The sequence below is a fragment of the Cygnus olor genome, chromosome 15, assembly GCF_009769625.2.
Source record: "Cygnus olor isolate bCygOlo1 chromosome 15, bCygOlo1.pri.v2, whole genome shotgun sequence".
In the NCBI taxonomy this organism is placed as follows: Eukaryota; Metazoa; Chordata; class Aves; order Anseriformes; family Anatidae; genus Cygnus; species Cygnus olor.
In genome coordinates, this window is record NC_049183.1 from 12,852,458 (window position 1) to 12,865,042 (window position 12,585).

Below are 12,585 nucleotides of genomic sequence, written 5' to 3' on the forward strand. Positions count from 1 at the left end.
TACCAAGAGCAGAACCTTGAGGTCAGGATTAGGGCAAGTAAACTGGAAGCGGCCTAGACTCTGCGGAAGGATTTGCAGTACCTTTTCTGTTTACAAAGGATTGCAGTTTAGCACTGCCAATACGATTTCTTCACAAGCTCTAAATAGTCTGAGATACGCAGTAGCAGACACCAATCCGTTACGGAATCATGCCATTTATGCTATACATCTGCTTTTCTAGAGAGCTCAGGTGGGTTAGCACTCCTAATGGTATCCACTCACTTTGCAGAACTAGCCGACTATGCATCAGACCTCAGCTACAAGCTGTATCATACTGCCAAAACGTAGGTCAAGAAAGCACTGCGCTGGTGCATTTAAAGCAAATCAATACAACCGGCCTACTCGAAACCAGCATCACCCAACACACCTATCAAATCAGACAAGACTTTGCCAAAAGCAACTGCGTGGACATTCCTGAGAAGACACATTCTCACTAAGAGCATTGCTTGTTCACATTACCTTGCTGGAAACCTCATATTCCACATGTTTCAGAAAAAGGCCCTTCTTCTCAGGTATAAGCTCCACCTGCACACTATCCTTGCTCAATAGCTCTTGTAGGGTGTGGGAAAGCAGCAGTGGATTTCCCTGGGGCGCCTGCATTAGAAATTGTTCCGGTTCCCTCGGTTCATTTACTGGAGGCTTTGCCAAATCTAAAAGACAAAAAGGGAAAAACAGTCCAGTAGACCCTGCAAAGATAAACTGAAAGAAGGAGCCTTAAAATATTCTCTTCCCTCGGTGCTCCTGCAGTGGTGCAACATGACCAGAAGAGCACCAAAGCCACTCCTCCCCCAGGAGGCTATGCTACTTCCCACTCGTTCAAGACACTGGAACCTCCCTCTTCGCTACACCCAGGAGCGCTACCAATTACACCGAGTCAGAAAGCCATCTCCACGAAGCAAAAGAAGAATCACAGGCCAAATTTGTTCCGTGAATCAGCTAGGAGGCCTGCATTTCCTGTCTGTCCAGCTCCCACCACAGCAGGATCTGCCAAAATGAACGAAACCCTAGCTCAGCACTTTTGGATCCTGCCTATAACAACTCATGGAAGTAAAGAAAATGTGCTATTTTACTGCACTGCAGAAATCTAATACATTAATTTCACAGGCCATTACAAAGGAAAGAGACACTTTGCTTGACATAATTATATTAAAGTGTATGACAGTATGCTAGAGCATGCATGATTTGTGGTAATTTACTATGTCAATATGTTAAGTTCAATAGCAGGAGAACAAGGATCCTAGTAATGTCTACCAACAAGACAGTTTACTCCATCACAGCTAGCTCAGGAAATAGCTTCCAAATACATTGATTCTACTGCTTGTAGCTAAACAATAAACAGGATAGGGTTATTTTGTTGTGGTTTGTTTGGTTTTGGTTTTTCCAGTGAATTCAGCTATAGCTGGATAGCTTTGGACAGACAGAAATCCTAACTAATTCTCAGCAAGATGCAAAAGTGAATAAAGATGGCTCTAAGAGCATGGCCCTGGAAGGCAGACTACACCAAAGAAGCAGAAAAGAGGATGATTTGGAATGCTCTCTTAATGACTGACTCAAGCCCACTATCTGAACTTGACTTCATAACTACATGTTGTGTGACTGCAAACACAGCTTACCCTGTTTTTACAAAGCTATCATTTTTTCCACCCATCTTACACATACGAAATGCCAGCAACAGGGTGAAAAATGTGGCTATAACCCTGGAATCTGTTCAACCCATACCTGGGTCTGGAACAGATGGGTTGCTTCCTCTCTGCATACATCTGTTTAAAAGGGATACTGTGAGCAAGCTCTTTTACAAAAGAAGTTGTATCCACTGATGAAAACCCACCTAGAAAAGCTGAGCAGTATTAACCATCCCCTCCTTGCACATGTGTCAAAGTTACAGCCCTTCTTAAACACATCTAAAATTTTGATATCACAAAAAGACAGTAGCACTATAGAAGCAAGAAGTTTTCCTGTGAGCCTTGATACATAGTTCAAAAGGTTGGTACGAAGTTCCCTCAGGAAGATACAGATTCATAACCTTACCTTGACAGCCCTGACCTCCTGATAAGGATTTCCCACCTGTTCCTTCATGTGCTCAAGGCCCTGGAAAATGGGGAGGCAACCTCCAATCCCTCAGTTGCATCCTTTGTTTTGTAAATGGCTTAAGGAAATCAAACCTAATCCAGGACAAATGACCTTATCCCACATGTCTCATCAGGCTCCAGATTCCTGCAAATGTGACTCAGAGAAGCAAGTCTTAACACCTCTGCTTTAATGGAATAATATATCGCCTATTAACCCCACCTACAAACAGCTTCTGAAGAGCTCCAGTTAATTACCAGAAATTTGTAGTGAAAACGCGAGCTAATTCAACGCTGACAAGGGACACTGCTGGATAAAGTGGTAACACACACATCTGTGTATCCACTTTTCAGACAGATGCTGAACTGAGAAAGAAAGGAGGAGAGAAAACTCCAAATTCAGAGAATAAAGCACATGATTTTCTCATGTAGTAAAATCCTCCCACCTGACACTTGATGGTGCAGCACGGTTACAATAAACCATACTCCCAAGGGGAAGCCCTAAAAATACACACAAAGAGCAGTATGAAGAGCACAAGGCAGCCTCACTCCCCAGAGCAGCGGTTCTCCGGGTGCACGCCCTTGTAATTCTTGGTTTTAATTGCTCAATGAAATGCAATGTGACACGGGAGATTTTGTTATTTCTGCCATGCACGCACGCACACCCTGACAGAATTCCACAGTCCTCTGTGGTGCTGAACCAGCAGCTCACCTTTCAGAGGAAGTCACAGCAAGCCAGTCTCCCCAAAGGGGCTAGCCAAAATGCAGCCCACCTGCTTCCTGAGAGCAGTGCCAACCTGCACTAGCACAACACTCCTCCTGCCTGCTGAACCACTCTCCCTGCTTTCCGTTTTCCTGCTGGCCAGCAGACAAAGCAGGAATTTCATGGCACAAACTGCTCCCTGCTCTGGGGCTCGGCACCATCTGAACTACTGAAACTCCCAGTGGGAAAAGGTACGTACCAGGAGAAAAGACCACCAGGATGAGCTGTGAATCCTTCAGTATTTCATCTGTAACTCCTGAAATCTGATGCATGATCCAAACTGTCAGCCCCCGATGTTGAGGTCTCTCCTACTCATTACAGAGACCTGAACTCACGTTACTCCAAAGACGAGTGCAGAGTGAAGCCCCACGGACAGATCTAGTCAAGATTCGACGTTCCTTCATCAAATCAGTCGTGCTGCTTCTTTCATGTCAAATGCTTTGCCACTTTTCATCAAGTTACTCTCTAAATTTGCTTTCTAAACTTCACCTTCAGGAAATACCTTCTTTTCTCAGCAGTTCACACGTCCGGCTCTTCCTGAAATACTCTGTAGCTTCTTTAGATCCCACCTTGTCTAAATATCTAAAGTCATACAAACAAGTCTGAATAATTAATGTTTAACTAATCATCTCTTCCACATCAACAAGACAGCTAGTCAGGGTGAACGTGCACCCCCAAACACCGGTCTGAGAACACTGTAAGATTACTTTGGAACTGTTAACCTGGTCTGGAAAACACCATCCTGGCATTAACATTAACCCCGCAGAACAATGTATCCTTAAACTATTCATCAGCCCACCTTTCATTCTACTTACTAAAGAGTCAATTCAGAAACAGCCTCGAGAGTCCTGGCCAGGAATGGTGGATAATAGTGTGAACTCATTGGTATGAGCTCCTGTGTTCGACCAATACGAGGATTTACATGCATTGTAGCAACACACTTAATGTTTCCCATCACGCACGCTCCTTGAGAACAGCTAATTTTGAAAACATTCCCTTTGGTCTCAGATCATCATCTAACAAAGTTTATATAAATAGAGCGGTAAATGAATATAGAAAGGAGGTAGGGAATGGATGCCCATACAGAGAGGCAGATAAAATTCAATCGGCTTTTTGTAAAAGCTATCCTTTTGCTACAGTAGAGTTTCTCAATCTGTTGTCAATAAGACGTAAGGAAGTAGCCCGGTATAACTGAAAACAATTTAAAATAAAAGCTAAAAAGAATACACACGAGCAAACAGGCAGCAAGAAGACAAGAAATAGAAGTTTAAAGAAGCATTCAAAGCATAGCCCATTTTTTTGTTGTTGTTTTATTGTAAAAGAAAACAACTGTGAAAACACTGCATCATTTTTTTATTTTTTTATTTTTTGGTAAGAAGTCAGGTAGCCTTTGGACTGAAAGGAGCTGAGAAACTTATCCCGGGAACAACTGAAATAGAAAGCTACATCACTATGCCACACATTTCAAGCTGTAGTTAGCACCCTGAGCTCATGGCTCCCGTATATACAACCGGACAGCAATCTGCCCTCCGCAGAGTTACTGGGTTCCTCACTCAAAAACTTCTACAGCCATACATGTGTGGAATTTTAAGTCTCTGATTAGCTGCACATGAGTTTTACAGGCACACGTAGGAGAGAGGGGCAATACAAGGACTGGAAGCGTAGCTTGCAAATCACAGAGCAGATCTCCCTTCCCCACTGAGGCTCTGTCAGCCACATTTGGAGGGTTTATCTCTGCTTCACAGATGGCTGCCAAGCGTAACTCTGTATTATACTTGGGTGTTAATCCGCTAAATTTATTAGACACGCTTATATAGAAGATGTAATAAGTAATTCTATGACATTTGTGGCAGATCTTCTATAAGCAGAAAGGAATCTGAAAGGAAGGAAAGCCTTTAGAAGAAATAACTAAGATTTCCTCCTTGTTATCACAGGCCACGGCCTTACGGAGTAGAGGTAATCCAACTCACAGGAAACGCAGGGGAGTAAAAGAACCATGCAGTTTTGTACACCGATACCTCAGATTTCCTCCTGGCAAAACTGAAGGCTGCTAGGCCAGGCATACTCTTACAGCAATGTAAATATAATTCATCAGCATTTCCCCTTCCTTTCTGTCTTCTCATGAAAAGCCTCAGGAATTATGGAAATGCCTTTCCCCCTTGTTCTGTCAAACACATTCCTCCTTAATTCCAGAACTCCCTTTCAGTGTCCACACCAGCTTCTCTAAAAGCTGACACAGACTTCAGCTACAACTTCAAGTCCATTCCCTTCCCCTTTATAAAAACAAAAAATAAAAAAACAATTTGAAATCCCCTAAAGACAAGGAAAAAAAAAAACAGAAGTCCCACCACAAAAAAAAAAAAGACTTTCTTCTTATTAAGGGCATTACATATCTTTTTGAGACAACTGTATGCAACTAACATTTTATAAGGACCTTTAAACCACGCAGTTATTTAGAAAGCAATGTAAAAGAATCAGCCTACTTTGACCAACATAAGCAATTCACAGATCTATGTTCAACAAGAAGGAGAGGTCTGTGTTCCTTAATAGGTACAAGGAAAGTTATCTTACTTAGTTTCACTCTCATTAAGAGATGGTGTGATTGTGGCCTTCCTTCTTCCCAACATTTCATTTGTAAATACAAACCATCCAACGCCAAAACAAGATAAAGTAACATGTACTCTGTCAAAAGCCTAGACGTTGGAATACAGGTTCTAACATTTTGCTTTCCTCCTTAAAATCCCCAGCCTTCTCAGTACGCATATCAAATGCGTGTTCTGTGCTGGTCTGGGTTGTTTTTTCCTCTATTTTGAGGACGTGGGGATGATTCTGTTGTTTTGTGGTGGTTTGGTTTTTTTCTCTTCAGATTGCTAAATTTCATATTGCTATTCAGGACTTGGCGCTTTCCACAATGAAGCAGAGAAGTAATGTTACAACTCAAAAGTATTCATGTGAGGTATCTATGCTTTATTTAATAATAATTAAAAAAAAAAAAAAGCTAGCATTTCTGCATTCCCCTGCAGCTATAGGCTTCTCAAAGTATCATCATCACAAACAGCAGGCAGAAAGAGAGGGAAGAAAAAAGGCAAGTTACCTCCTTACAATGTCACAGATATGCGTGCCAGAACAGAGAACTAACTTTAAGCCTAGTGCCTTGCTCTTTTAACCATGCTGCTAGATCAAGTGATTAATTAAGCAATTTCCCAGTCCGGGAATACAAGGAACACATTCCTTCACATTCCATCAGCCAGTCAGCTGTGCAGCCATAGTCCCAAGCCGTAGCAAATACAAAGTGAGATGGGGCTATACAATGAACTGAAGAAGTAACAGTATTAAGGGAGTAAAGTCCATTGAGGAACGTTCGCAAAGGCTACAGAGGCAGAAGTCAAATCCTGACTAGGACAGCTTTCTGCTCCCAGTGGAAGACTGCTGAACTATCCTCCTTCACACCCAGCTCTAGCAAAGAGGTTGGAAGCGTGAAAATTCAGGCACAATACATGCAAGTCTTCTGCAGGAAGCCTCCTTCTGTGACTGTAGTTTTCAGAAAGCCGTTAGCCACATAGCTTTATTCCACCTAAATTCCCACACAAGTCTTTTACAACAGCAGTTTGTCTTAACTATAAAATTGCCAAGTTCCCACAAACATCCCTTTCCAAGAAAACCCCGTCAGAAGAAATTTTCCTTTATTTTATTTCTTATCTTCCTTGCACATTTCTCATCCTCTTAATCACACTGGGCAAAAATTTGACCTAAGTGTTAAGTATTAAAAAATGACGTGCCAGTCCAGCCTTTGGATGGTCTTTTTACACATTTTATATATACTGAACAAGGTCATTCATATCTCAAGTTCTGTTGAAAAGCTCCCATCCTTTTGTACCAGTTCGATGCCTGTAACTGCCCCATTTCTCTCCATCAACCCATGCCAACCCACTACAACTCCAAAGTTCTGGGGGCAATCCAAGTGGTTATGTTCAAATTCTACTGTCTGCAGCTAGTACAGTGTTCCCTACCAAACCTCCCCACTGCCTGCACACACAGTTAAAGATTTTCCACTAGAAGACAAGGAGACACCCCCCTTCCTCTCCAGACAGCACACCTGGATTAGCTCCCTGCAGTCATTGCAAAACAGGCTCAAAGGGGAACAAGAGCCAAAAAAAAAAAAAAAAAAAAAAAAGATCAATACAAGTAACTTAGCAAAAATTATTTTAATACATTAGACGTTATCTTATGTTTTGCTTGTGTTAAAGTACTTTTAATCTTGTGAAATTAAGAATGTGTGTGTCCTGTTATAGGTGCGCCTCAGCAGGCCCTTTCAGGATGCTCAGTATTACACGAGAGATTTAGATCCTACTAGAATACTCACTGACAAATTGCTGATCTCTGGAAATGTAAAGTATGAATATCAAATTCCCAAGATCACCAAACCCACAGCACGATGCTAGAAATTAAAAAGATGCCTCCTTTCACAGCATACTTTTATTTCACTAAGGTCATGAGCTGCTGTCTCTGTTTACACAATATAACCTCTGTCAAAGAAAGCCGAATTTTCTAAACAAGGCTGAGTAGATCAGTTATAGAAGCACCATCACTAGCATGGAAGTGAATCAGACCAAAACCACTTAAAGACAGCTCAGTTTTATCTCTATAAGGCTCCTGAAGCAGATGGTAAAACCGTAATAGACATACCTGAGTGAGCTCTCTCTTTGATACAGTAGGACATTTTTTCCACAAAGGCTGCTGCTCAATATCCCAATATCTTACATCAGTCCTGGACAGAAATATTCCAAAATAATTTATTTATTTATTAATGCGTTATCTGCATCAGGAGTGTCAGAGGCCTATCAAAAGAACACTTATACTGGATCCTGAATATAATCCAACCAAATCACCCTACCCTACATAAATATTAACTCACCTGTGACCCCCTACCAGCTTCTCTTTCCAAAGGAAAAAAAACAAAACATGCAGTAATCGTCAGCGTGAAACTCCAGGCACTTGAAGAGCACTTCAGAGAAGCGTTTTCCTCTCAAAGTTTCCTCAGTTTAACCGAGTTTAGCGGTTACTCTTTCCTGACTCACCCCTGAGCTCCCCCCACGGCTCCTTTCGCTGCTGGCACCCCAGCCTCGGCTCGGCTCCGGGCGGCTCCTCGCTCCTCGGGCTGGGGCCAGCAGGGAGAGGAGAGGCAGCGCCCGGGACGGTTCCTGCCCTGCCAGCCTTCCCCGAGCCCCCACCGTGTCACCGAATGCACCAGGCAAAACCCAGCCCTGCCGGCACCTCCGACAGCGGCCGCGACTCGGGGGGCAAAGCCGCGGGGTGCCCCCTCAGCCCGAAACCTGCCCGGGAGGGGGGCTCGGCCAGCAAGCAGCTGTACGGAGCCGCCCCCCGGGGGGCGAGGAGGGCAAGGCGGCCCCTTTTTACCTCAGGTTTCGGCGGGGCGAGCAGCCCAGAGCCCTGCCGAGGAGCCCCGAGCCTCCCGCGGGGGGGCGAGAAGCGGCGTCCCCGGAGCCGGGCGGCGGGCACCGGGTGCCGGCGGGAGGCAGCCCCACGTCGCCCCGTACCTGTGGCGGCGGTGCCGGCGGGCGGCTCGCCCTCCATCGCGGCAGCCCTCGGTCATGTGAGGCCGGGGGCCGGCGGCCGCCCTCCCCTTCCTCCGCAGCGCGGGCGGAGCGGCCGGGGGAGGCCGCCTCCCGCCTCGGGGCCGGGGCCGGGAGAGGGGCTGGGGGCCGCCCGTGGTGGGGTTTGGGGCGGCCCACGCCGCCTCCCAGCGGCCGGAGTCCCGCGGGAGAGCCCGGGCCGGCCCCTTCCTTCTGCGGCTGTGGCGTGTCCGAGCGCCTCCGGGCACGGGAACGGCCCCGTGGAGGCCGAACTCAAACGTGTGCTTCGGGTCCCGGGCCTCAAGGTCGCCGGGCTGGGGCTCGGGCGCTCAGAGGGGGAGCAGCTTGTCCCCGCTGCTGCTGCAGGGCTCGGAGCGCCTCGAAACCGCGCCGGGGTTGATCATAAGTCTTTCAGACATCTTACAGAAGTGATCGGCTCACACGCCTAATGCAGGCTTTATTCCAAAATCGATTTTTTTTTTTTTTTCGTCTGGAAACTGAGAAGGGCGGTGGATGGGAATGTGAACTTCCAGGCAGAATTCAGTGTGCTATGTGAGGAAATAAATTGGTGGTAGTGGTAATAAGGCTGTCCTTGAAGGCATACAGCAAAGGGGGCTGGACTCCACATTGCAAGTCAGATAACATACACCAAGACAACTTTTTGGTGTGTTTTCTTAAGTTTTTCCACAGCATTTAATTTCTGCTGCAATTCAGTCAAGCAATTGGGATGTTTCCTATACTGAATATTTTTTTTTTACACTTTGGATGCATTTAGATTTTTATGAAGCATTACTGAAGATAAATTTGTTTTTGTTTTTATTCTCCAAAGGAAAAGCAATTGCAGCATTTTATACTGTGCACCAGAAGGAATGCACGAATAAAAGTAAATACGGTAAAAGCAAACATGGTCCTATTCAGGAAAGCATAGAAATACAAACATCTGAAATGCAAATACATTTTCTAAAACTGCCTAAAATACGAATTTCAGGCATGAATGCCTCCAATTTAATTAGCAATATTTTTTTCCACTTCTTTTACGCTCTATTAATCAGGAACGATATGGCTGACACTGGTAGAAAATAAGATATATGTTTTGCACAGTGCTTTTCCTGAAAACACCATCAAACAAGCAAGACGCAAAAGTTTGTATAGATTTTGGATCTCCAGATTAAGATGCTACCAAGCCATAATAATGCTTTATGTTTCTAACATCCAAAGTATTAGATTCATTTACTAATTAATGTTCCTTATAAATTTTTGGAAGATAAACAATTATCTCCACTATATGCAAAGAGAACTAAACCACAGAAAATTATAGTCAGAATTTTTTCAGCTGTCACTACAATCATAACGCTTTCCCTTGAAATTTTTCATGCTGCTACAAAGACATGAATGACTTGACTGATTCTCCTTCTCCTTCTGCCTCTTCCCTCAGTGCTATTTCCCCGCAACCATGGGTGCGGACTAAATCCATGCATAAAATTAAGAAAGCATGGCATTATTTACGCTGAGAGGCCCTTCAAATCATGTTTATACAGCAGCCGAGTGGAGAGTTTTGCAGGCTCAGCACTTCAGAAAACTAAGCACTACAAATTTTTTCCCCTATATAGCATTTTTTGAGAAAATGAATGAAGGAATCAACATGTTCTCATTGAGCTATAGATCTTTGATTGGTCTGTACTTAAGCTAATAGCATAACTATTTATTTGGTATAAATAAGATATTCTACACTGAAGATTGCTTTTGCAATCCGTGGAAGGAGTCTTGAAGAAAAATACTGTGAATGAAATAATTCAATTGCTGAAATAATTTTTGAACAGGGCCAGAAAGATTGTACTTGACACAAGTTATTGAACTCTTCCATATTTATTGTAAATGCAGCGAAAACTTCTGGAAAACCTATAGCATAAAGGAACTATCATCACTAGAGAAAGAAAGAGCGAGCATGTGTCAGCGACTTCCAGGTAACAAATGTAATGCAAAAGTACAGGACTATGTGAGGCCCCAGTCTTGCAATGGGTCGTTCTGTGTATGTTCTATCAGTATTAGGAAAAATTTCATACAGATCTTAAAAATAAGAGCTTCCTTACTCTTTCAGAATTCAGTTTAGGAATCACTATTTTCAGCTCCATCATCCTCAGATCACTTGTACTTAGCAAAATACATGAAGTGTTTCTGTTTTGACAACTGTGTTACACAAGAAGTCATTCTCATTGGACTTCTTACCCCAAACTTCCCATTGATTAGGATTGTTGCATGTGGAATACTTACAGGAACAAGCTCCAGCTGCCAGACAAAATCTCTGGTTTTAAAAGTTGTTCCACTCACCCTCATTGCTGAGTAAGGACTGGAATACAAAGAATAGCAGTGAGATAGCACACGGACTGAAGGGATTTGAAAGTTTTCAATAGCAGAAAGGAAATTGAAGGAAGGAAGGAAGGAAGATAAATCAAAATTTGCTGTAAAGTAAGAGAAAGTGCAAATAGCAGACTATGCAAAGACAGGAAAGTCAGACTGAGCATTTAAATTCAGTATTTTACCAAAGTGATTGTAGAAGAAGAACGTAGCTTGCAAACAGGAAAAGTAATATGGAAAATTGCCTTTTCCAACAATACAGGCACCGTGAAGAGCGGTAAACCATAGGTGAGAGTCTGCATTCATGCACTTAGAAGGGACATATAATCTTGAGGATCCAGCTGGGACCCCAGATTGAACCACAGTATGTCCTCGTATTTGGAAAAAATATACTTGTGATGGCAGGAAGAGCAACAGCTTTCTCTTTACTTTCACGCATCAGTGCTTTTGCAACTCAGGAAATAAAATGTCTGGTCAACTACCATGACATAACGGGGTGGGGGAAGTAACAAAGTGCCAGTCATCATTTCCATTCACGAACATTGCCCATAGCTTAAATTTGGAAGTGACACGCTCAACCAATTACGTTCGAATAGAGTGAGGGTGACATCTTGTGACTAGCTGATAAATTACAAAGCTGCTTTTTTTTTTTTTTAAATACCTTCTCAAAATTTTATCAGAATATGAAAGATACTGCAATATAAAATATGCATTGTAAATTCAAACTACTAACTGCAATACCTGTTCTGCTCTTCTCATGAAACTTTTATGCTGGCATTCTTGTTCTGAATGTTTTGATGATTTGAAAGTAAGCACTACGCCAAAAAAAAAATAATGAGGTGTTCATCTTGGAAGCAAACGCACATGAACTATTATTCCTCAAGCACTGTTCTTTTTCCACTAAACCCTTCATTGAAACTTCAGGATGGTATCCAAGACAAATTTCAGATTCTCTTCACTAATTTGGGTATGTTATACTGACATGCCTGCTGGAAAAAAAAAATCTGTATTTTTGCATCAGCCTAAGAGCCCTTGAAAGCCCTTGAAAGTAATGATTTAATTGATAATGAGGGTTTGGCTGTCTCAGTCACTTTGCTAGCCAGTGTCAGAGAAAATAATATTGCCAGTGTAAAAGTCACACTAAAACGCTGGGATCAGCCAAGGTAACGCTTCCGATCACTGGAAAACATTAGAAAGGAGAACATTAGAAAGGGCTACCTGTCGTGTCCCTCCGGCCGTACCCCAGCACTGACAGACCACCTGCGTGAAACCAGGCTCACCGTCCCTCTGGAAGGCTTCTCCCACTACCAGTGTCACGGCAGCGGTGTGGCACAGCGAGCACCATTTTTTACCTCACAGACGGTGCGGGACAGTGAGTGCCTGTTTTTACCTCACAGAAAAACACCGTTAAAAACCACCAAGACCTTGTAAGCACCGACACCACTCTGGAAGACGGCTTTTATATTCAACTCTCAGCGGGCCTGGCGGTGACTGGGGGTCAGACGGCAAGTCTCTGCCCTCCCTTCAGCCCCCACAGATCCCTGGGGTCCCCTCGGGGCTCCCCTCAGCGCCCAACCGGTGCCCGCCATGAGGCGAGCCGCGGCCCGCGCTTGATGTGGCGACTCCCGGCGGGCCGAACCACGCGGCCCCGCGGGGGGGTGCCGCCGCCCCTCAGCGCTAACGTGATGTCGCCGGCCCCGCGCCTCCCCCTTTCCCATGGGTTTGGTAGCGCCCGTGCACTACGGCCAGCCTTCGGGCGAGCCCACGG

At 44.1% G+C, this 12,585-nt stretch overlaps 1 protein-coding gene across 5 annotated transcripts in view; it reads right to left on the reverse strand.

Moving 5' to 3' along the window:
- The window catches only part of SNX8 (sorting nexin 8), a 27,305-nt gene extending 14,864 nt beyond the window's left edge, over positions 1–12,441 (reverse strand). Inside the window, exons 1-5 of one of the 5 annotated variants that reach the window (XM_040574719.1) lie at positions 12,288–12,441; positions 11,559–11,632; positions 10,734–10,809; positions 7,555–7,636; positions 499–689 (exon numbers count right to left, since the gene is read on the reverse strand). In XM_040574719.1, the coding sequence (XP_040430653.1) occupies positions 499–689; positions 7,555–7,588 (225 nt within the window). In that variant the 5' untranslated portion in view covers positions 7,589–7,636; positions 10,734–10,809; positions 11,559–11,632; positions 12,288–12,441. Of the gene's footprint in view, positions 1–498; positions 690–7,554; positions 7,637–8,426; positions 8,620–10,733; positions 10,810–11,558; positions 11,633–12,241 lie in introns of those variants that run through there. The other 4 variants (XM_040574717.1, XM_040574720.1, XM_040574718.1 and 1 more) reach the window with 4 other exon arrangements.
- Between the last annotated feature and the right edge of the window lie 144 nt (positions 12,442–12,585).